The 18,010-nt window shown below is 36.4% G+C and overlaps 2 protein-coding genes across 9 annotated transcripts in view; one reads left to right on the top strand and one right to left on the bottom strand.

Annotated features, from left to right (window-relative positions):
- The window catches only part of sdccag8 (SHH signaling and ciliogenesis regulator sdccag8), a 101,999-nt gene extending 90,730 nt beyond the window's left edge, over positions 1–11,269 (bottom strand). Inside the window, exons 1-10 of one of the 2 annotated variants that reach the window (XM_022684945.2) lie at positions 10,956–11,269; positions 9,806–9,943; positions 9,220–9,308; positions 7,969–8,085; positions 7,710–7,835; positions 7,073–7,177; positions 5,441–5,505; positions 5,104–5,295; positions 3,730–3,868; positions 1,854–2,006 (exon numbers count right to left, since the gene is read on the bottom strand). In XM_022684945.2, the coding sequence (XP_022540666.1) occupies positions 1,854–2,006; positions 3,730–3,868; positions 5,104–5,295; positions 5,441–5,505; positions 7,073–7,177; positions 7,710–7,835; positions 7,969–8,085; positions 9,220–9,308; positions 9,806–9,943; positions 10,956–11,019 (1,188 nt within the window). In that variant the 5' untranslated portion in view covers positions 11,020–11,269. The remainder of the gene's footprint in view (positions 1–1,853; positions 2,007–3,729; positions 3,869–5,103; positions 5,296–5,440; positions 5,506–7,072; positions 7,178–7,709; positions 7,836–7,968; positions 8,086–9,219; positions 9,309–9,805; positions 9,944–10,955) is intronic. The other variant, XM_049481550.1, reaches the window with a different exon arrangement.
- A 1,913-nt stretch (positions 11,270–13,182) lies between these two features.
- cep170aa (centrosomal protein 170Aa) overlaps positions 13,183–18,010 on the top strand; it is an 86,185-nt gene continuing 81,357 nt past the window's right edge. For 4 of the 7 annotated variants that reach the window (XM_049481361.1, XM_049481357.1, XM_049481356.1 and 1 more), the window contains exon 1: positions 13,183–13,331. The gene's annotated coding sequence lies outside the window, so the exon portion shown is untranslated. The remainder of the gene's footprint in view (positions 13,332–18,010) is intronic. The other 3 variants (XM_049481360.1, XM_049481359.1, XM_049481358.1) reach the window with 2 other exon arrangements.

The raw sequence follows: 18,010 nt of genomic DNA, 5'->3' as shown, positions 1-18,010 counted from the left end.
TTCCGCTTCGCCTCGCATTGTTCTCTATGAAAAAGTTACGATATTTTCAACTAGCTAAGTTAAGTAACTTGTTTGGTTTAAATGGCGGTGGCTTCACTTTTGGGAGACGATGCTCTGTCCAGCTATGCACAGTCTATGAAGCAAACTATGGAAAACCAGTTCTGTGTTGGCTGAAGAGCTATTTGGGATAAGAATGAAGAGAAATGTGTAAATTAACTTTTCCTCTGTGAAACATTCATAAATTTAATGACTGCCTTGGTTGCCGTGACCTATAACCTATAGATCAGCTGATATGCTTTGTGATCAAGGTCAATATCAGATATATCTTCCACCTTGCCATGAGGCTGAATAATTGATGGAAGAGCTTAAAGTAATCAAGAGAGATAATAAATCTTCTAGTGTTAACAGTCCCTTCAAGGCATTCATTATTCACATCATTAGAACCTGTGAACAGCAATTTGTCTGTTTACTGAAAGATATAAACATATAAGGGCTCCAAACCATGCTGATCCTTAACTGTTTTAAAACACAAACAGAAATTACTGTTAAATAATTATTGTTAAAGAGTATTCCAACGTGTATAAAATTATTTAGTTTATGTATGCTGTGTGTGGAAAAGTCTGTTCAGCATATCTAGAGCTAGCCATTAACCTATGCCAACCATACACTATTCTAAAAAATCTCAGAAAATCTGACACTCTCTTACATATGAAGACAATCTATCAATATTCTGCAATGATTTAAAGTTAGCGTCACTAAATTGCTTTCTCCACTGCCTTATAAAATGCTATTAAAAGCTTCTTTTGGGTAGCGTACCTCATGGTGAGAGAATCTTTACTACTAGAAATCTCTACATTTATTTGAGATATTTTTCCCTGTCACAATACTAAATTCATGAGAAACTTTTAAAACAATGGAGTAGAAACAGAAGAAGTTTCCAGCCACAGCTTGTGAGCAGCACTTTGTTCAGAAAACATAAAGAATAGTTTAAGAAGCACTTAAAGAAAATTTACATATTTACACTTACCCCACAATGCTGATTAGCTATGTGTGTGATGTCAGAAGTGTTTTTTTTTTAGTTTTACAATGGATCTTTGAAGCTAATGAAGGTGAAAAAAATAATGGAAGCCTATGTTTTTTTAACACAAAATAAAAAACTGCCTACTCAGTTTTGAATGAAACAAAAAAGTATCCTGGCAATCATCTTAAACCCAAATATGTTTTAGAATTTTATTTCTACAGATATTTTAAGGTTAGATTTTTTATGCTATTTTTGTTACATTTTCGAATTTTTTTTTTTTTTTTTTGAAAAGCAAAAACAGTTTAGAATAAATTGCTTTTATATTTTATTTCCTAACACATATACACTGATGTGGAAAAAGTCATTGATGTGCCAAAAGAATAAGACAACCTATTTATAAAGTTTTGAGATCCCCAGTGTTACGTGTGTATCAAGAAATTATGGGCATTACCAACCATTGTGAATACTGCAGTGGTTGGAAATTATAGCCTTTGTTTTTATTTTCTTTCTTTATTTTTTACTACTGTTACTACTAAATATTGTGCCTTCCTGGTACTGTAACACATCTACTACTGAGTAATGCATAGAATTGAAAAAAAATTACAAATAAAAATTACAGTACTATAAAGAGAACAAAGTGCATAACTGGAAATGAGGTTAATTCTAAATGATCTCTTGGCTTTCTCTCTTGGCCACTAGAGGGCAACAAAATGTTCTAAGAAGTTTTTTTTGCATCTACATGTATATGACTTCTAAATGTGATTTACTTCATAATATAAATCCTAATACTTTATTATGATAAACTGGTATGGTAAAAAAAAAAAAAACTGACCGTCAGAGCGAGCTCCTCTTTCTCTCTCTTGCTCTCGGAGCGAGCAGACTCCTTGGCTTGTGAGATCTTCTGTTGCTCAGAGGCCAGCTCCTTCTCCAGTCTCTCCCTCTGCCTGGCCAGCTCAGCAAGCACATTCTCACACTGCACCAGAGCCTGGAAGATAACAACAAGCAGAGAGAGGGAGTGGGTATACAAAAATTACTATGGAATTACCTTCAGATCTAAAATGTTAAAAGTAGACAATTTTAAAATGTATAGATGTGCTGTTAGGGACACTACAGCATTTATTTTATTTATTTATTTCAATCACAGATAAAAGATCAGCCCTTTTCACTCAAAATATTGTATGTTTAAGCAAATCTTTACATCTCTATATCTTTAGAATTTGTCAATGTACAACAATTCCTATACATTTCCCTGTTTTCTAAAATAACAGAAAAGCTGTAGGCTCAAAGTTCTATATCTAGCCACTATGAGCAGGAGGTCGCAGGTTCGAACCCCAGCTCATGCAGCTTTGCCATCAAGCTGCCGGTGCTCAGAGGGAGCAAAATTGGCCCTGCTCCCTCTGGGTGGGTAGATGGCGCTCTCTCCCCACATCACTCCTACGGTGATGTCTGCAGCACAGGGCGTCTGTGAGCTGATGTACCGGAGCCGAGCCGCTGTGCTTTCCTCCAAGCGCGCTGGTTACTAAGCAATGCTGCATCAGCAGCTTCTCGAAAAGAAGCGGTGGCTGACTTCACATGTATCGGAGGAAGCACGTGTTAGTCTTCACCCTCCTGGTGTGTTGGGGCATTACTAGTGATAAGGGGAGTCCTAATAAGTCGGTTGGGTAATTGGCCGTGTAAATTGGGGAGAAAAGGGGACAATTTAAAAATAAAATTATACATATAAAAAAAAGTGATATATCTGTTAGAATTACTAAATTCTGAACATTTATGTATGTTTGCAACCATTCACTTATCAGTCAGCATGACCAGTATAGCACTAAATGTTTTCAATGGATTTTGACTGACAAATAAGTATTTTTCAAAGTTTTGTTTTTATACAAAGTACTGTGCGGGAGTTTTTTAGCAAATAAAAAAAAAACATCTATCACGGCAGGTAGCAGGTTTCTGCTTGTAAACACCAGAACAGGAACTTTATCTTTTTATTATTTATCATATCATGTTGTTGACATCTTGAGAACAGACTTGGAGAACAAAGCTTTCTTCTGGATTCAGGATGGATACAAAAAAAAAAAAATTACCTAACATTCCCTTCAGTTCAGTCAAATCTGTCATTAAGAAATATGGCCAATGTAAATCTGCCATGAGCAGAACCATCCGCACTGAGTGACTGAGTGCAACATGGACATTAGTGAGGGAGGTCACTTAGACACCTATGAGTACTCTGGCTGAGTTAAAACTCCCAGAAGCTTAGATAGCAGAGACTGTGCAAACTGTACACAGATTCTTCTGCAACTTTGGTCTGATCAGACCAAAATGTAGCTTTTTGGCCGGTAGAGTTGATGATATGTTTGGCAGATACCAAACACTGCACATCGCCACAAACACACCATCCCCCATGCGAACAATACTACAATTTATACTAACATTTTCTGCACCAACTGTAAAGCTACAAGCATCAATTGCCTGGAACACTGTTGAATTAGGTCAGTCACTTTAAAGGAAGTCATTTTTTACAATATATATTTAGGTATAATTGGCATTACTTTGTAGAATATTGGTTTCACTTTGACACTAACGGGTTTGTTTGCAAATTTTGGCCAAACTATATTGCTCACATATCCATTCACAAAAGCATTAAAATGAGAAATCATTGAACAGGTTGAATACTTTTAAAAGAGATGCTTAAATTAAGGGGAGTGAAGGTGAACCTTGGTCTTCTCCAGGTTGGCCTCCTCTGCCATCTCCACGGCCTGTTTGACCTGCTGATAGGCAGCCCATTCCCTCTGCTGAACCTCATTCTGATTGGCCCTCAGGGAACACAGCGCAGTCATCAACTCATCTCGCTCCCTAAAGAAAAAAATACAGAAACGCATGCAAAACTAATTATTACACCTTTATGATACAAATAAGCATAATTTTGCATACATCGTTCTTAACACCATAAGTCCTGTATTTTAACACAGAAATAACTTTGCATGCTTTATTTATACAGTCATACATTTTACATTTTGTTTGGACAAGCAATTCTTCATTCTTTTCCAGTTATTCTACCATTGATCTGCTCTGTGATCAATGTCAATACCAGATAATGCTTCAATCTTGCTGCAAGGTTGAGTAATCAATAGATGAACCTTAAGCAATAAGCTAAGAGATAATGTAAACAATGCTGTTAATGAACCTTCTAGTGTTAACTACAGCTTTGAGGCAATCATTAAATCAATAGAAGCTGTAAATAGTAATCTGTAATCTTTCCATTTGCATGAAGAATGTGTCTGAAATGTAGACTGGGGGTGTGCATGGGTTAGCTGTTTAAGAGAGAAAAATAAAATTAACATTCATGTTTTTTTAAATGTAAAATAACTCAAATAAATCTGTGAAATATTGATTTTTAGTATTTAATACAAGGCCTTAAATACTAAGTAGCTATTTGAAAGACATATTTCTTTCTTTCTGAAAGTCCAGACCAGAGTCTGCACCAAAGTTATTGTCTCTGTTACATTGTGTAGGTTTCAAACCAAAGTTTAGTGTAATTTACTACATCATGTCGTTATCAGCTATGTGGGTTGCATCTCTCTAAACGTAAGTGCCATCTACAGTGCTGTGAAGAGGTATTACAAAAATAATTTAAGATTAAGTTTTGACAACACATTGAGATGCTGTGGAAAGACAATTCACGCTGACAAACTCTCAAATGTTGTTAAATGTAAAAATGAGCAAAAAAGTGATTAATGTTTGATTGAAATGACTGCTAAAAGTGGCACAACCAGTTTGCCCTAGGTTTGAGGGCAATGACTTTTTCATATGAAAGATAAATGTATGTTTTAAATAAATCTTCATCTTAAAATGAATTTTATTTTGTGCTTATTTATGTTCTCTTTAAAATTAGTTGAAACATTCAAAACGTGTTAAAATTACACAATCCAATAAAAATAGAATATAGAATAAATCTGGGAATGGAAATTAAATGTGCTCCCATCCTCTTCAATACCAACATATAGTCATTCTTTACCCCATCACGCTGTGAAAGCACACAAAACGCTTCCAGATGATGTAATTTGTTTCTACAATAACAACCCACTCACTTGGTGAGCCTCTCAATGGCCTGGACGTGAACATTGGAGTGTGTTTCTGCCAGAACAGCTTCGTGTTGAGCACATTTTATGCACAGCCCCCCAACACGCTGACCAGTGCCCACCAGGGCTGCCGTTGTTTCCTTATGTCTCAGACGCTCCTTCACCTCCTCACACTCCTTCTGAGAGCTTACCAAGTCCTTTCTAAATAGAAACACACACACAAACACATGAAAATGAATCTGGAAATAGAGAACAGCTTCTATATGGGCTAAGTGTGATGTACTATTTTAAAGAGTTAAATCTTATAAAAGGAAACCTAGTGCATCAGCAGTTGGCGCACACTTACTTAAGGGAAACAACCTGAGTTTCTAGGGTCTCAGTCTGGGCTTGGTACAGACACTTCAGCTGCTCCTGAAACAGTCAGAATGTGGAGGTTAAAACATTGTGGGGGTTAAAACACACAATAAAACACTGTGTGAAAATTGGTATTTCTTGCTCCTGGGCTTCCCCTAAAATGAACGGAATTCAACCTGTGGAGGATGTGAATTTCTGAACTGTGGAAAACATACCCATCACTGCAAGTGAAAGAAGCATGTGGACTGACATGGTAGAGGAATATTACAAGACTTTACAAAGCATTCCACATATTTAGTGAGCATTGTCCTGACTGCCTTACCAAAATAACATAGTGTCAAAGTAAAGTTAGCTGCATGCTGAACACTGAGTAGCAACAAAAGGGTCCTTAGTTTCCTTATTAGAGGTCATTGTACATCAATAAGAGTTTAAAGCTGAAATTTTAGGATAAAAATGCTATGTTGCTTTAAACAAACAAAAAAACCCCCTGATCTCTCAATGTCAGAAAACAACTGAATCTTTTTGTATTTGTATTTGATTTATATAATTTTATAATTGGGGGAAATGGGACAGCTGAGCTCCTTTAATAGGATGTTGACTACTGATGAACTGAACCAATCACGGTGCTCCCTTTCAGCTCATCTTTTAGATTAAAACTGCCCAGCCAATCACAGATCCGACCATCCTTTTTTTTTTTTTTTGTGGTTTGTGTGTTAAATGTGGATGATTAACCTCATGCTAATCGCAGAGAAAATACTAAATTTCTAAAATTCTAGGAAATATTTGCCAATCAGATAAAAGTGAAAGCCATATGTTCTATATTTAATTTATATCTTTATTTACTTATTTTTACAATAAACGCTAAAAGTTCTACAGTCATGTAGTCACGTAGTGTTATAAGTTACATTATTTTTACACATACAATATATATATATATATATATACTCATTATTAAAACCTTAAGAAAATCTGGTGCACTCTGTGATATTTGCACTGGTGATGTTAACGTTTTTGTTTTTTTCAATATATACTATGTTAATGTATATTCTGTGAACAAATATTTTGTACCATTAGCATATTTAGTAACAATTATTAATATTTTTAAGAAGTGCAGGCTAGTAATATACGTATAGGCCTTTTATAAACATTTGTATAAAGCAAAATAACATAAAAAATATGCTGTTTTTTTGTCACACACCGACAGTTTATTTCCCTATTTAAGTAATGTGTTAATCCATATTATCAAAAACCACTCATCTAAGGAAAACAAATAAAATGAGAATAGAATGACGGTCAGTCAATATGAAAAGTATCCTCAAGTGCAGTTGCAAAGACCATCAAACATCTCATGCTCATGTCTGTCTGAGAAAACGAAGACACAGAGTTTCCTCTGTTGTACAGGAAAGGTTTATCAGAGTTACCAGCCTCAGAAACCGCTAGTTAACCCAGATAAGAGCACCTAAATACTTCACAAAGTTGTTTAATATTTTAAGTTACTACATAATTCCTTATGTGTTTTTTCATTGCCTAGATGACCTTGCTATTAATTTACAATGAGAATGTGTGTTCAAACATTTAACTGGTACTGTACATAACTAATCCTGAGGTATATATATGCACATACCAGCTCTTTTTTCCACTTGTTATCCTCTATTTGATGCACAGAAGACTGTCTTGGTGTTGCTGCTGGTGTTAAGGTGATTTTATCCACAGCGGTTTCTCCATTTACCTAAAAATGTTTCACCAAAGAGACATGAATAAAGACCTATTTAACAGCAGAATTAATTTAAATTTTAACCACTTTGTTGAACATCTGGTTTCATCAAGTTACTGTTAGTAAAATCTATTTTCTAGTCAGCAACATTGAGGAGAGTTCTCATAATGTAAAGTTAGAGTCTGCAGTGTAAAAGTATTTATAAGAAGACCAAGACAGAAGACCAAAAAAATATATATATATCCGAAACTATGTAAAACAATTATGGCAATCTGCAGGAGTGCTCAATCACAAATTGTAGTATATTTACCTCACTATAAATCATTAATTCTCAACAAACTACAGAGACAATGCAATGCTTTAGGGGAAGTGGAAGCTGAATTGTCAGGTAGGTCAGTTACACCTGATTATAACTTATTAAAGACACTATAAAAATCATTACTAAACAAATAAATCAGTAAAATATCGGTCCAGAATGTCTCATTATAGAATTTGTTATTAAAAATAAAGCAATTCCTACAAAATATACAAAAAATATAGCAAATACCGTTCCATCCAAGAGCGTGTACTCCTTTAAAGTGTCCTCCACCATCTTTGCCTTGAGTTCCTCATGAAGTTTCTCATTCTCCACAACCACCACTCTGACCCTCTGCTTCATTGACAGGAGCTCCTCCTTTTTTGAACGTACAAGCACAATAACAACTGTATATAATGTGTTTACATTACAAAAAATAAAGATTGCTTTACGTAAGAGAATATTAGCTCTGCATGGAAAAATCCTACCATCATTCCTTCAAAAGACTGACCTTGCAGAACTTGACCTCTGCTTCAAGATGCTGGATGTATTCTGACTGGTTGTGAATGATAGGAACCAGATCTCGAACTGCAGGCAAACTCCCACTAACCTCATCTGTGTGCTTCTGCTGGACCCAGAGTGGAGAAATGTGTATTAAATCAGTAACACATAGTAATAAATACAAGGACAAGTGTATGAAGCACATAACTGAAAGTATATCACATTTTGGCATGTCACCTTGAGACAAAAGCAACTACTAATCGTTACTGATTACTGCAGGCTACTAAGACCATGCTGTGATAAATCAATAAAATCGAAATGACACTGCAGGAGGTACTAATTAACTAACTAAACAACAACCTGAATTTGTACTAAAAGAGTGATGGACTCAACTGCTGGTAGGCTACAATACTGAAATCATTTAGTCTGTATTTTATGGACTATAAGGGGCACCATATTACAAGGCGCACTATCAACAAATGTCTATGTTCTGATATTTTTCAAACATAAAGCACAACAGATTATAAGGTGTATTTTAAGTGACACTAGTAAGTAACAGATTTATCTTCTGAAAGATGGGTGAGCAAAGTGCTTCTTTTTACTCACAGAAAGCTTAGATTTCGGGTATTTTAAGATGGTTAGCAGCAGCGCTAGCCGTGGTCAGCAACACTTAGCACTAGTAAATGTGGGCTGACAGAGCTACACTGAGGAACCCTGAGTGATCCAGTAAGACCGAGCGTTATCAGCTAACGGTTCGTCCTACGTAGACCAATATACTCACCTCTGAACGGCAAAAGACCTAGCGCTGCGGTTAGTGGCTAATGGTAATACTGTATAGTGCTGAAGAAAAGTTTACTAAAACTCAGCAGATTAAGTGATTCCAATTTAAAACTACAATAAGGTATTTTATATTTCTTTACATTTTACTCTTGCATTTAGCACTAGAATGGCATATTTACATGTTTGTTTTTTATGCATTTTTTCAGTTTTTCTTCCTGGAAAGTAAAAGAGGCATACCTATTTATTGTATGTACCTTAAGAAACAACAATTTAATTGTATTGTGCTTTCCTAGACAATACATATATATATATATATATATATATATATATATATATATATATATATGTGTGTGTGTGTGTGTGTGTGTGTGTGTGTGTGTGTGTGTGTGTGTGTGTGTGTGTAAATATGCAAAATTACAAGAGAGCTATTACTTACTAGTCTTCTTGGTTCATGCTTTATTACCTAAATCATGTAACCTACCTTGAGAGCACATTTCCTTTTTGAAGGAGAAAGAGACGGAACTTGTGATTCTCGGGGCTGTTTCTGAAGCAAAGAACGCAGCTGATTGGCTGAAAAATAAAAGCAGAGAACTTAACTGACAACTGATAACTGACAACTGACAACTATATATATATATATATATATATATATATATAATTTCAGAATGTTGCCCTCTGTTTCTCTGCATACGTGATTTTTCTCGTTTCACCCTGTTGTTTAACACTGACATGGTGGTGGTGTGTTAATATATGTTATGCTGGTAGGAGTAGATCAGACACAGCTGTGCTGCTGGAGTTTTTAAACACACAAATGTCCAATCTATTATACAGTCCTACCCTGCTGCTCCAGCGTGTAAATGTAAAGTCAGAGACAGAAGCTCATCACTGAAATAGAAGAACTACAACCTGTAATTGTAGCTCTACAAAATGTCCTATATGCTCAGTAAAGCTGAAAAGATGGGTGTAAATAATGTGTCTGAAATAAATAAATGCTTGATTATGGTATATTCTGATATACATACATTTTATCATATTTCGCATTAACTGTCTATGGATCGGAGGCATACCTGCTTCACTCTGCTGCACATGCTGCTGTGAGCTGTCCTGCATGCTGTTATCACTGCTTCCCTGTTCCAAGGCCTCGGATTCAGAGCTCTGGTTTGCCAGCATGCTGCTCAGCTGCTGAATACTGCGGTTGGCTTGCTCTGGGGCAATATATAAAATACAGATTAAACTGCTGAAGTGTCTCACACTCAAGATTACAAGAAACAAAGCAACAACAGAGTTTTGTACTGCAACCCTTTACACTGTTTCGAACATCTGAGTCTGTGTAAAGCTACAAAGCATATCGGCTACTCTTTTTATTATGCTATGAAAATGTCAGGGGAGCATGCATAATTGATATGCCAGTGGTGATTTGGGGTTTAAAGAGTTTTAGCTGACTCCACCCTACACAGCTTAAATAATAATAAAAACAATATAAATTTTGGGACTATTTAATGACAAAAATGAATAAAGAAAAAAAAACAAGTGTATTTGGTGTAAAATCAGGCATTGTAGAGAAACGTATCAGGTAAGAATAACACAGTGTCAATTGTTGGTTATCATACTATGTACCTTTGTTTTTAGTAAAAAACAAACAATTTTACAAATAAAACCACAGTAGCAGTTTTTAAAAAAATATTTCAAGTTTCAAATCTTTTTTCAACTTTGTTTCTTACTGCATGATTCTTTATGTGTTCATCATAGTCTGGATGACTTTAGTATTTATTCACAGTGTAGTAAAAATAAGACCACTGAATGAGAAGGCGTATACAAACTTCTAACCGGTACTGCATATATTTATGTATTTTTATATATACAATATTTTGTAAGAAAAGACAGCATTCAGATAAAATTAAGATTCATTTAAAATTTCGGTTTAACTCAAAGAACATATGTATATTCACTGGGCATTTGAGGCAGCATATGAAATGCCTTTATTTAAAAACTACTTTATTTAACAACTATTTTAAGTTATATTAAACCACAACACTAGATTTGACCTAATAATTCGCTACTTTTCTGCAAAGCTAGGTTAGTTAGTTTAGCAGTCGAACATGCAAATAATTAAAAACGGTCTAAAACGTCTACCGCACGGGATTTTAAGGGCATGTTTATTTTCTGTTCAACGCAACGTAACGTTAATTTTAGTTAATTAACGTTAAGCAGCATCACCTCTCAGTTTCTTCTGATAAGCTCCCAGTTCCTCCTCCTCGTCCGAGTCCAGCGACGGCTTCATTTTAGCCTGGATTAACTGAAGCTCGTCAGAACATGTGTGCCTAATCACCTGCTACAAACTCTAATCAGTCCCGTCTAAAAAATCTATAATATTATTAAAATAACCCAACGCTCTGCAGAACTACAACCTGTGACTGAGTCCCTAACCGTCAACACTCGAATCACAGGTCAAACTTCCGTCAACGTCCCCGCAAAGGTTGCTGGGAACTGTAGTCCCACGGTGACCTCCTCCCTGATACTGAGAACGGGGATAACGAGGGTAAAAACTACACATTGGAAGATGCTAATATTTTAATGAACGATGAAGACAAAAAACGCAATCATATTTTCGCGTAAATCATTGTCTAAAATCACAAACATGTATGTATTACAATAAAATCGCCGTATCTATATTTAAAATACAGTTTTTAAAACATGGTACGCGTCTTTGTGCGCGATGACAACATCGCTGAGGCCACGCCCACTGGACTGTGTTGGAACTGCAGACGCTGGCGCTGCTGTAATATCAGAGAGCCTGTAGCGAGGAGAAGACCCACTCGAGAATGTATTCCCCCAGTTTGTCACTTTTAAATTCAGATACTAGAGGGCGCTGTATATGTATTTGTTTTGATTATGTGCATAAATTATATGGTTTTATATGGAGCAATTGGGCAAAATCATAGTTTATCATGTCAAGTCAAGTCAACAGGCTTTAATTGTCATCACACCTGAGTACACAGTGTATTGAATTTATGTTACTCTGGAACCATGGTGCAAAATGGAACAACAAAACAATAGACAACATAAAGTGCAAAAGTGTAACATAAAACTATAACACTACAATAAATGCAATAAAAACAACAGACAAGACAAGACAACAGACAGTTTACCAGACAGGACAGTGCAGTACCAATACTAAGAATAATATGCTGAGATATGTAACATACTGTAACATATAGAACATACATGATCACAGCAGTAACTGAGATAGAGAGTTTCTAGTTTTTGTGAAATGAAGCAGCAAATATTGCTAATAGGGATATAGACATTTCGGTGTGTGTGTGTGTTTGTGCGTGAAGAGAGGTGGGGGGGTTCAGTTTAGTTCTGTGTTAAGGCCAATTTATACTTTTGAGTCGAACCTACGGTGTAGCCTATGCGTCACCCCATACCCTACGCCGTAGCCTAAGCTTCACTGTGTGCCCTACGGCGTTGCCTACGCCATAGCTCGATTCGCATCTCTCTGCAAATGTAACTACGCGTCGTGTGACGAGGACATCTCGCATCTCCTCCCACACATTCCTGCCTTCGTGGTTTAACTAAGGGCTAAGGACTAAGGGCAGAGCAACACAGAGTTGCTGATATGTGCACGCAGAAGTATAAGCGCACTCCGCATAGCACACTCTCCCTGGATACACGTAGGCTATGGCGTAGTTTTCACGCAGAAGTATAAATTGGGCTTGAGTGTGTTGGATGTGTGATGAGCGGGTTTAGCTCCGTCTCTGTGTGTTGAGAGGTCTGACTGCCTGGTGGATGAAGCTGTTGCACAGTCTGTTAGCGGAGGCACGGATGCTCCGGTATCTTCGAAGAGTCCACATGAGGGATGTGTGTGTTCGTCCACAATGCTGGTGGCTTTGTGAATGCAGCGTGTGGTGTAGATGTCGGTGATAGAGGGCAGAGAGACTGGTCTTCTAAGCTCTCCTCACTATTGGCTGTAGGGTCTTGCGATCAAAGATGTTAAATTTATAAATATTTTATTATTTTTATCCTGACAAATGTAGTTATTTTCTTTAATATGGAAAAATATTAAATGTTTCAGTGCCACAGAAATCATTTTAAAGCGTATAAGCCTTTTAAATGTGCTATTTAGCATTGTTTAGCAGTAACGCTAGCATCTTTACTGCCTAAAAACTGTTTGATGTAGAAAATTGGAAACATACAGATACTTTTTCTAGTTTTTGCAGAGAAAAAAAAATCTTCAGGGAATTAAAGGAAAATCCGGATAAGTATTTCGTTTCTATTGTTAATTTGAGTTTTAAGCCGTTTAGCTCCATTCTCCTTCATTTATTAAAGACTCACTCACGCGCTCCCTCTAGAGGTTAGCAGTCGTTGACTGAAATAACGGAGAGAATAGAAAGTGGGCGGGCTCTTAATAACCCGGCTCTGGCTATGATGTCCTGCCTGCCTGATTCCAGCCTGCCGTAGGTCGCCGCTATTTGTTAGGAATAACGTTATTGCTGAGCAACTGAGACGTAGGAGCACATACTGGGCAGGGCACTGAAAACCGTTGGGCTGCTTCTGAATTGGATCTTTGCACAAAAAGGGGAACAGAAAGGGGTGAGTAACAGTAATATGTCAATCAATATTATATTGCTAGTTATATTTTTCGGAATGATGGATGGATGTTTAATGGTGCATCGGCAGCAAGGGCAACGTTAACGCTAGCTTATTGTTGGCGTGTCTAAAAAACGTTTTTCTTGCCTTTCCTATAACCTAGGTTAGCAACGCTAACGTTACTGACTCGAGGCCGTATCGGATGTTCTTCATAGAGCAATATGTGATGAATTCAGTTCTATTTTAGATTAATGGTGTAAAATTCGCTGCAGAGACGCGTTTCGGCCGGCAGAACTTCAAGCAGCATCACAACGTGTGCAATCAGCATGCCAGATCTGTGTTTTTCAGAGCTGTGGCAGCATCATGGCTCAGAGATCCTGATTTGATTGTGGGTAACGTTATTCGTGGGTTTTGAATATGTGCAAAACGTTTCAAACATCTGGAATATGTTTGTAATAATGAAAAACACGCGTTTACGTATGTGTAGTGGATTTCAGTAATTTATTTAACTATGGATTGCTAGCTAAATTATAAGATCAGTCTTTCAGTATCATTCAGGCATCCATCAATCCTACCCAGCTGGCATTTCAACGTTGAATCAACATTTATGTTATGGTTGAATCAGCGTTGGATTTGGTGTTGATTTTGAAAAGTGAACTATCGTTGATATGGCAACGTTGTTTCAACGTTGTACGTTTAACCTTTAATAAACCATAGCACACTTAAACTAGAAAATACTTTGGTTAAGAGTGTTAATAAACACAGTAAAACAAACTGAACATTAATATACCCCCAGATATGGTGAAGAATTGGTGCCAAATTTTTAAGAATTTCCTGCAAATGGAAGTAAAACTACTTTGTCCTCCCTCTATCCAACCGTTTTTTAATTGTATGGTGATGAAATGTAAAATGTTCATTCAAAAGGCAGAAGGTTAAGGACATTATGTTGATTCAACGTAAAAAATGTTAACGTTTGCACAACCATTTAGCATTAAATGTTGTTTCAACGTTGAAACAACAACAGACATTACTTCAATCATATTTCAACCACATTTTAATGTTAAAGGTCGGTTGTGTGTCAGCTGGGTAGGTTTAATGTGGTTAATGCGAATTCTCATTTAATGGTAACAGGGCGTTAAGAAGTATAGCTACCTAACCTAGATATCGTATTTTTAAAATGTGTATTATATTATTAGCTGCTCATGCCCTACAGAGATGTCCTAAGAATACCAGTGTTAAAGGACACAATTTAAAGCATTGGTCGAGTTCCCTTTGTGTTCTCTCTCTCTCTCTCTCTCTCTCTCTCTCTCTCTCTCTCTCTCTCTCTCTCTCTCTGTCTGTCTGTCTTTTTGCCTGGCTACATCTGGCCTGAATATTTCCATTCAGCCTCAGTGAACCCGCTGGATAGCTTCCGCTCTTTACACAACATCGCTCCCTTAGTTATTAATATGTTACTAAACGGTAACCTAACTAGTGTTAATACACTGTAGTACACTGTAGGTTACACGCAGCTATAACCGGCGATAACAAAGCAAACCCCGGTTCGACTTTGCTGATCATGTCCACAGGGCTACAGCTAGGTTAGCTGAGTGCTGCTGGATAAAGGGGGGATCCCGGTGGGACTCGTGCTGTATACATTTATTTATTTCAGTTCCTTTCTCTCAGTTCTACCTATTTTGAGTTAGACTAGACAGGCTGTAGCTACGCTCACATTAATTTCTCCATATATATTTAACTAGCTAAGCTAAGAGTATTGGTAAAAAATAAACATAATACGAACAATATAGGTACAGTAAGAAACATCGGAAAACTGGAACATATAAACCTGATAACAGTTAGCTACAGGACGTCAACGTTTAACACGTCTAACAAAGCAAAGCAATGGGGGACAGACTACCTTCTCCTTTCCCTCCTACTGCTCAAACTGGAATATTTGGACAGGAGCCATGCTTTCTCCCATGGCCAGATGCTCTCCTCTCTCAAACTGAAACTGTGCTTTACTGGGCCGCAGCATTGGGCTATTAGATGACACTATGAGGGTCCTTGTAATTTAGATTAGCAACAAGTTTTAGATTTTTTAAATGTTGTGCTTGTAAAATGTGGCCTATTTATCTTTGCTTCAAGGCAGACCTGGTACTACAGGCCCTCTGTTTTGAGTGTGCCTCTGAAAAATGAGTTTAGGCCTTTGTCTTCTATGATAGTCAAAATGGCTAGATTAAACTTAAATTACATTACTCTAACAATAATAGGAGCTGCTGGTGGATTCTGCTTAGAATTATTAGTGTTTATGAAAGAGGTTTTAGTGAACCCCAAACACCAAAATACATCCACAGAAATGAAATATTATGATTAGTTTAAAGCTAACACTAGTTAATCAGTAATCAGTAAACCTGAAGCTGTCAGATGCTACAAAATACAATGTAATCAAAATCAAAATGTAATCATTGTAATGTTTGAATTACACTGATTAGCAGAAATAAATATGGTTCCATTAACTGAAAATAATTTTGTCAGTGTTATAGTTAAGTCCAATTTGGAAAATATAGCCTACTTTCAAACAGCATTTTGCAGTAAACTGTCTCTCTGTGTTAATTAGTGTAAATAAGGTTTAATTAATGGGCTTAATATCACTGAGTAGCAGAAAAAAATATTGTTCCATTAACTGAAAATAATTGTTACAATGTAATAATTAAAGTCCTATGCAGTTTAAATGTACAGCATGTGTGTAACTAAGCCTAACTTATACATTCTACAGGATTCTGATGTTCATAGTTCATAGTGTCAAAAATATCAGTGAAACCTATTATTATACACAAAATTGTAAGATCCTGGTCGTCAATGCTAGTTAATGAGCTAGCCTACCAGCAAAGGGATTTTTTTCAGGATGACCAGCTGGTCTTGAGCTGGATGTTTTAACAAGGTTAGAAAGTAGATTCTGCTACCTTACTTGATTTAGACTTATGTGTAATTCAGTGTGATTCAATGCAGAGCATGTTAATGAAGCCCTGAAAAGCTTTTTACTATTAGCAGTTGTGAATCATGAATCATTGTTCTCATTTGTGGAAATCCTTGATATGATTCTGATATCACTGTGCATCCCTAGTGATGATACTGCAGATTCTCCTGGAAAAAGTGTATTGTTAGGCAAATCCACTACAAGGGGTTCTTTAAGAGTTCTTTGTTATTTGCCAGTTTGGATCTCTCTTTGATTGTGGTTTGTTGGTGCATGACTTTATGTATCAGGCATTTATGAGTGGAGATTAACTTTTGCTTTTTAAAAACTAAATACTGTAATAGACCAATCAATCTCATTCATACAGTAACTATTTGATGTGTTACTCTCAAGCAATAGATGAATCACAAAGTGACCACATTTGCAAACCATGCAATTGCTGGAAGCCCAAAGGTTAGGATAAAATCAAATCAGGTATGTCAGATTAATTTATGTGGCCATCAGATAGAATACTGCTCTGGCCCAGTTTCCCAAAAGCATTCTTAACGTTAAAATCTTTACTTTACTTAACTGGTAAAGAGAGTATTCAGTCTGATGCTCGCTTAACTATTTACGAGTCATCATTGTGCTTAAATGCTTTTGGGAAACTCTGTGCTGTTTGTTGTTTTAACATCATGAGTTTCATCCAAGGGTAGAAGTGATGTCAGACACCGACAGAGACAGAGTAATGCAAAAATAATTGACTGTGGGTGCGTCCACGCTCTCTCCATCCACATCTGGTTTGGGTGTTGTTGCTATTAGCTGAGATGTTTCCTCTGGTGTGTACAGATTGTACAGATTGATTTTCCTTCTACTATTTCATAAGCCAGACTATGATATATGGTATACACACATAAATTTATCTACAGTGCTTATTGCACTGAATTAGGCCTCGTAAACTGTAACACAGTGGCCTCCATACCTCCTCCTGGAGAGCGTCATTCCTGTAGGTGTAAACTCCATTATATAGTAATGTAGTTTAATCAGTGTTAGTTAAAGCTGCTTTATACACATCAAGTCAATGTGTTGTTCACAGCATAAGGCATAGGATCAACTCAAAAGTTTAAACTGGCCTTAAGTGTTGTGAACTTTCCTTTGCTGTATACTAGTTAGGGATGTTACAATACAATGACTTATTTAAAAGTGAAACATGATATCTTAGACCACGTTTACACTTTAGTTTTTATGGGACTTTTATGTGGCTTGGTTTGAATTGTCCAGATATAAACAGAGTCTTAAATCACCTCCTGAAGTGTTTGAGTGATCAAATACGTGTCTGTTTTAAATTAGTCTAGCATGAGTTCACAGCTGTATTTTTTTATGTGGCATGATAAATTCAGATATAATCTTGATACTTAAGATGCATGAAGTATCCAGATGTAAATTGCATCTTACTGTATTGTACCTCCGCTTTGTCTTAGTTAGTGTGTGTTAACTTTAGCATAAATATTTTGCATCCAGATTAAAGAAAGAACCAAAAGTAATGAACCAAAAAGGAATTAATTTTTTTAAAATAATATAATTTATAATATTTTTAATCCGTGACATTGACAGTATATTTGTGTTGTACAAAAAATATATAAAATTTAGACACCACCATGTAGTACCCTATCAGAGTTGGATCTTGTAAATTATTACACCCTAAAACGATGGGCATGGGCATACATTTTACAATGTGGAGAGTTGATGT

Source organism: Astyanax mexicanus, chromosome 7 (genome assembly GCF_023375975.1).
Source record: "Astyanax mexicanus isolate ESR-SI-001 chromosome 7, AstMex3_surface, whole genome shotgun sequence".
NCBI lineage: Eukaryota > Metazoa > Chordata > Actinopteri > Characiformes > Acestrorhamphidae > Astyanax > Astyanax mexicanus.
The sequence above is the reverse complement of the archived record's forward strand: the minus strand, read 5'-3'. Positions and strand labels throughout refer to the sequence as shown.